At 45.4% G+C, this 7,173-nt stretch overlaps 1 protein-coding gene across 1 annotated transcript; it reads left to right on the forward strand.

Moving 5' to 3' along the window:
• The first annotated feature begins 4,883 nt into the window (after nt 1-4,883).
• LOC126524614 (sulfotransferase 1C2-like) lies at nt 4,884-5,600 on the forward strand. Its single transcript, XM_050172913.3, has one exon. It carries the CDS (start codon nt 4,884-4,886, stop codon nt 5,598-5,600), a length of 717 nt encoding a protein of 238 aa, XP_050028870.1.
• The last annotated feature ends 1,573 nt before the right edge of the window (nt 5,601-7,173 follow it).

Raw genomic sequence — 7,173 nt, forward strand, 5'->3', positions numbered from 1 at the left:
GGGTGGACTCCAGATTTGCTGATGACGTGCGCAGGAACAGAAGCTCATCGTAAGCGAAGCTCCACTTTTCCGCCTTCAGAGTGAGCCCTGAAGACTTGATGGCATCTGGTTCTATTCCTAGCCGCCTAAGATGATGGTCCAAAATTTCCGGTGAGGACGACGATGTCATCCATGTAAAGAAGACAGGTCTGCCACTTCAATGCTGCTAACACCGTGCCCATCACGAGCTGTAATGTTGCAGGCGCCGAGCACAGACCGAATGCGATTACCTTAAATTTAAGGGGCCGTCTGGCCTCAGGAAGGCGTATTTTCGGCGATTCCTCTCATCGACTTCTGATTTCCAGTAGCGAGTCTTCACATCCATGGACGAGAAGTATTTATCGTTGCAGAGCCGATGCAATGCATCATCTATCTGTGGGATGGTGTATACGTCGACCGGCTGGCGCTGTGTACGATCGGTGCTACAGTGACAGGTGCCAGCCTGGTGACGGCCATCGGGACTGCCGTCGAGTGTTCCAATGAGTGGCAGCTAGGTAGTGGGCGATATTGCGAGGGCGTTATCCTCGCTGCGGGCCAGAAGCGTTGACGGCAGACCCTCGTAGTCCCATTTCGCAGTATGGACACCCACGGTAGACGTGGCCCGGTTCTCCGCAGTGATAGCAGAGCGGTCAGTGCATAGGAAGCGCCAAACGTCAGTCTTCCCTGCCATGCTGTCACAGACGACGGGTTGGCGTGCTGGCGCAAGCGGCAATGGAGTGCGGAACTGCGGCGTTACGCGACCGTGGCCCTGGCGCGCTTGGGGAACAAGATGGCGGGCGACGGTGGCGTAGGTGATCGCTTCAGGCTGGGGTTGTGCCGTATTCCAGCTGTACTTCGGGAAATCCCAATGACGGCTGGATTTCATCCCGTACGAAGTCTGCAATCGAATACACCTGGGACTTCAACGCTGGGAACATCTTCCGCAGTTCGCGCACAACTTGCCTGATTGTCTCCCTCGACAGTCGCTGGAGCAGAGGGCTTAAACTTCTGGAGAGTCTGGCATTCAGGGCCAAATGAATTGCCTGCTGCATAATGTAAAGACTTCTCAATCGTTGTTGCTTCTGGCAGAAATTCTGCTACAATCGTGGCGGGGTTGCGCATCAGTTTGGCAAAGAGTTCTAGTTTTACACTACGCATGATAAGATTTACTTCATTCTCCTCGGACGTTTGCGGGTCGGAGTGTCGGAAAAGTCGAGCCGTCTCTTCTGCGAATACTGAGACGCAGAACTCGGGCTGGTAGAAGAAGTTCAGCCCTTTCTCTTGCAACCACGCCCGTGAAAGTCCAGCGCGGGTGCACTCCCCACTGCATAGGTGCGGCGCCCGGTGAAATCACGTGTCCTTTCTTCTCCGCCTTACTATCGTTCGTTCTCCCCTATTGGCCGCTAGCGCCGCCATCTTTTTGTGAACTTGAAGGACATTAGCCTGCCCAGATACCCCCGCCCCCTGCGAGACCATGCAGTGCCGCCATCTTTTTTGTTCACTTTACCGACGTCAGTAAGCCCAGTACACCCTTCACGAGGCCACGCAAACGGCTCATTCATATAGGTCCGTTCGGTATGCAGCTTCGCTCTAAAAACACTTAGCCATGAAAGCGTTTCATCTCGACGTGCCGAACTGCACACCAGTATTTCCTGTCTTTTTGAGCAGCTCCCAAATAAAAGTAGTCAACTTTTACCGCCTTTGTTTGAAAGCTGTATCCTAAGCTCTCGAAAAGAACGTTGGGGCAAGTTTGGTGCGGTTTATAGAACCTGCACACAATAAAAGGCTTCGTGAAAATCTGCGGGACCATGTGGTCACGCTTGTACCTAATCGCTTGAGACATTCGAGCCCGCGACATTTGATGGGAGAAAACAATAGGAAGTAACAATGCATTAGAATGAAAATATCAAGTAATTTAATGAATTTCTGGCGTGCTTTCACCTTCATCCTATTTGGCGTATCCTAAAGCAGCTCCTTCCGAACTAGTAATGAACAGGTTACAGAGGCTCCTTCTATAGTTAGCGATGGAGTTACAAGTGTTTTGAAAGACACGAAATGGGGGAAAGTGGCAGGAGAAGATGGAATAATAGTCGATTTATTCAAAGGTGGAGGAGACATCATGCATGGGAAGCTGGCGGCTCTTTTTACAATGGGGTCGCTTTACGGAACCACTTCATGTATAAAGAAAGGGGTCAGACAAGAAGACACAATCTCTCACATGCTATTCACTGCATACTTGGAAGAAGTATTCAAGCTATCAAACTGGGATGGCTTATTAGTAAGGATCAACGGAAAATATCTTGGCAACCTTCGGTTCGCAGGTGACATTGTCCGCTTCAGCAGCGCTTGGGAAGAGTTGCAAGAAATGATTGAGCACCTTAACAGAGAAAGTGCAAGAGTGGGTTTGAAGAATGATATGCAGAAGATAAAGAAAATGATCAATATTGTGGCAAGGGAACAGGAGTTCAGAATCGTCAGTCAACGTGTAGAGCCGGCGAAGCAGTACATTTACCTAGGTAAATTTACAGAATAAAAATGGGTTGGACCGTATACGGCAAGCATTGTTAGATCCTGGCTGGAAGATTACAATTCTCATTGATGCGAAAGGTGCGCAGTCAGTGCATTCTCCGGTGCTAACATATGAGGCACAAACCTGGAGACGGAGAAAAAGCTCGAAAGAAGCACCGCACAAATAGCGATGGAACGAAGAATCTCAGATAAAACGTTAAGACAAAGGAAGAGAGCGGGGTGGATCAGAGAGCATACGAGAATAGCCGATGTACTAATTGACATTGACAGTAAAAAATGGAGCTTGGCAGGTCATGTAAGGCGTAGGTTAGATAACTTGTAGACGGTTAGGGGGACAGAATGGTTGCCAAGAGAAGGAAAGCGCAGTCGAGGACGGTAGAAGACCGAGTGAGTTGATAAAAGGTATTCCCAGGAGGTAATTGGAATCGGTTGGCCCAGGACAGGGTAAATTTGAGAAGAAAACGACAGGCTTTCGTCCTGCAGTTGACATAAACTAGGCTGATGATGATGGTGATGAAAGTTACTGTCAAATTAGTTCTTGGAAAATAGAAGATTCCGACACCATAAAGAAAGCACAGGTCAAAGTCGCGATGATCGACATGTAAGGCAACTACAATATAGAGGTTGATGTCCAACCTCAGAGAGAATGTTGCTATGGTGTAATAAATCTGCTTGTCTAATCCCGGTAAACTCCGCCAGCTCATCACTTCATATTCCACCGCCTAACTTCAATAAAGTGCAAGATGCATTTTCTTCTGTTTTGCAGTTACGTGCTTTCTGGCTTATGAGCTCAATATTTCGCATATTATTCTTGTATATTTAGTATTGTTTATTATTTGTACTGGAGTGGCTACATTTTTTTACATTGTTTATCGAAAGAACTGTATCATTTGTCTCTTTTTCTAATGTTGACATTACCGACCGTTTTATGTTTGTACAACGCTTTAATGCTTGTGTAAGATTAGTTTACCTTTTTCCACTGTCTATTAATAATGTAAGTCTGATATATTTTGTTATATGCCCTATATACTATTTCAATCCTTCTATAACGCCCCCCCCCCCCCTTACCAAATGCCTCATACGAGGCCTGTAAGGACAGTGTGAAAAAATAAAGATGTTGGTATAGAAGTTTAGCGCCTAGAAATATCCGTCCTATAGAATAGTTAATCTATAATTTTGATGCACAGTAGTTAAAACAGAGCTAAACTATGAAAGTTTCAAACAAATGTATCGCAGCCATTAAAAATTAAGGCGCATTCTGGCATTGAGTGCATAGCTATGTTAGAGATGATGATGATGATGATGATGATGATGATAATTTGGGATTTTTATGGCGCAGCAGCCGTGCAGACTATAATGCGCCAATGTTAGAGTGTGCCACAACTTTCAGGGCTTAGAGTTCGTTGTATGTTGCCTCTTTTTGCATATAGAAGATAGAATGCAGTGCCATAATCTCGCTCATCGTCAGGTGTTGATGCGAAATGACACAAAGCGAAAATCATTAGCATGATTCAAGAGCCAAGTAGCCGAGCAGTGATAATTGTAGTGATAATAAGATGATAATTAGGTTTGTGTAAACCGGAAATGCCTCCCGTTTCAAAAAGTACAAGTGCGTTCCTCATGTAGAACACGTAGAAACGAATCATAATTAAGAAAGAATGGTGCATTTACACTAGTATAGGCTGCCTCACGGAAAGCGCGTGCACAAATTGTTTTGAGCCTTGTAGCATTGACACCCCATTGCAGCAAAACTATATTGCAACACTTCGACGAAGACTTGGCGTTTTGAGTGCTGATCTCGCACTGAGCACCTGCCCTAAATGTAACAGATTAAAAGCGTTTTTCGAAGATGTCAATCATGACGGTAGTCTAGAAAGTGAACCTTTATACCTGCGGCAAGCATGAACAGTTTCTCTCTTTAGGTGTGTTGCGGTCAGTAGACATGTTGGAAAAATTTAAACGTATCGTTAACACCTTATTCCTGTCTGGCTTCCGAGGAATAGACATTCCAACCAAGCCTAAACGTTGCGTACAAAATGTATATCAACTACCTTGATTCTAATGGTACATTCCTTTTTCGCAGGAAACTACAAGTAATGGACCTTCGAAACCCATTGCACCAAGTAATAGATGGGGTACCTCGGTGCCTATTCATAGTTCCAGAGACGCTACGAGAAAACCTCAACTTCCGAGCGCAGAAGGGAGATGTGGTACAGTCAACATTTCCTAAGAGCGGTACCCATTGGATGATGTACATTGTCTTGCTCATTCTGAGAGAAGGAGAGGCGATGACAACGTATGAAGTGTTCGCTAAAGAATATCGCCTTATTGAGTATATGGATATAAAGGGCTGGAAATCATCCCTGCCCGTGAGAACATTTGGCACGCACTTGCCCTTGATTGAGGACACCATTAGTGCAGAAGGAAAGTACATTTACGTTGCCCGCAATCCGTGGGACGTGTGTGTTTCAATGTACCACATGGTTACCAACCTCAGCTCATACGAGTACCAGGATGCCACGTTCGAAGAATTTGTTGACGTGTTTGTCAGCGGGAACTTTGGGTACGGTGACTACTTCGAACACGTAGCGTTGGCTTACAACCTCAGGCAGGAACCCAACGTGCTCTTCGTGACTTACGAAGAAATGAAGAAGGACACTCGTGACGTGATTCTCAGGGTAGCGCAATTTTTGGGAGAGCGCTATGGACGAGCTTTATTAGAAGATGAAACATTGCTTGACAAGATGCTGGAGAGCTCCAAGCCGGAGCACATGCGAAGTGTCGTGGTCGTCGACTATCGCAAAATCCGTAGCCCTCACGGGAAGAAGGTATTAGACCGAAGCTTGATAACCTGCAAGCATGGCTACGAAGGAGATCAAAGGAAATACAGTGTAGTGCGAAGAGCCAAAGTTGGAGGGTGGAAAGAACACTTCACGCCAGAGCTGCTCCGACGCATGGAAGATAGGATCAGTGAGGCAGAGACGGTGTCATCCTTTATGGATCTCTGGAAGGACATCCGAGACGAGGCATTCAAATTATCACAAGGTGTCTGATGAGGAGTGCCTCTTTCACCGAGCCGAGAGAAAGGTCATGCATTTAGGCAGATGTCATTTTCCGTTCGCAAAATAAACTCGCTTATCAAAATAAGCATCCGGGATGCTGAAAAAGGTACATTGCCTTATTTTACCTTATGAACTAATAATAGTAGGCGCTTTCTTATTAAGAGCTATGTGATTATTGCAAAATAATTGAAAACGCGCACATTTTCCGACAAAAATGTTTGCTCAGTGTAACTGTAAACTGATGTATATTGCGCCATTTCGATGCGCAAAGTATGAATGCTCTGTCAAACGCATCTTGAGTGTCACTTTGAATGTGCATGTTAGCATGTATTTACGGTAAACCTATAAGGTACTTGTTACAAAAAGAGCCCACGAATCCACTACTTCCCGTAGTGGAGGCAGGCGCTCAACAACGAGGGTTAGAATTGGTTTATCTGCTTTGCTGGTGACGCATTAATATGAAGCCAACGCGTCTGCACAATTCCGCTGCAGATTTCAATACATGGCATAGCATAGCTGGCGAACTTGTTGGAAGGCCAGGCGTATGGTGCTTTCAACAGCTTTTGATGTTTAGTGGAGATTGCCAAGTGTAGGTTCGAATAGACAGTGCAGCCATGAACGATGTGCTATCAGGGCAAGATCAAAGCATAACATTACCCACGAGTGACTGTGCATCAACCATTTCGGAATTGTAATATATATATATATATATATATATATATATATATATATATATATATATATATATATATATATATATATGTGTATATAATTTTATAAATTAACGCCTATTATGAAGACACCAGTACAGAGTACTATCAACGATCACCATGACCACTACTGGCATCAACAATGTCAAATTTGCATGTACTTACCTCTTTCACTTGACGAAGTAGTCTGAATTTTGAATCTATACAGTGCAGGTCAAAAGTGATAGCAAAGTACATATATTGTACCTTTGTGCACCATATACTGCACATGAAGAAGACAAAACCATGGATAATGGAAAACGACCAGGTAATATGATTGTCAGCCACACACGAGTCTCCATCTAGATTACCTTTATCTAGATCAGTTAGTGGTCACTTGCTCGTTCGCAGTTGGCCGACATGACACCGATTTTGATGTGCCTACTGTCGGCGATAGCGGTTCCGTGCTGTCGGCGCCCGTTTCACACTGCATTGACGCTAACAATATGTAGACGGATCCCTGGCAGCCGTGCTAGCAGAGCGTCGGCGGGAACGGACTCGTTGGCAGAGAGGGGGTGATTTTCTTTTCACATTGCAACGCTACGACGAGACTACCATCCACGACTAAACTAGCAGCCCCTGCGAGGCAAAAGCCGGCCGCTTCGGATCAGTGAAGACGTCGTCCTACACAGTTTACTACTATCGTTCCCAACAGGTACCGGTATTTGCTTTCCATTTGGGTAATAACGCTGCCAGACAAACTATTATCGTCGCCAACTTGGCGCTCTTTCTGAGATCTATTGTCGGTTTCTTAGACATTTAAGCTGGACGTAGCCTCTGAGTGCTTGAATGAATGCTTGCGTGTTTTGTCCTCA

The sequence above is a fragment of the Dermacentor andersoni genome, chromosome 3 (assembly GCF_023375885.2).
Source record: "Dermacentor andersoni chromosome 3, qqDerAnde1_hic_scaffold, whole genome shotgun sequence".
Classification (NCBI taxonomy): Eukaryota; Metazoa; Arthropoda; class Arachnida; order Ixodida; family Ixodidae; genus Dermacentor; species Dermacentor andersoni.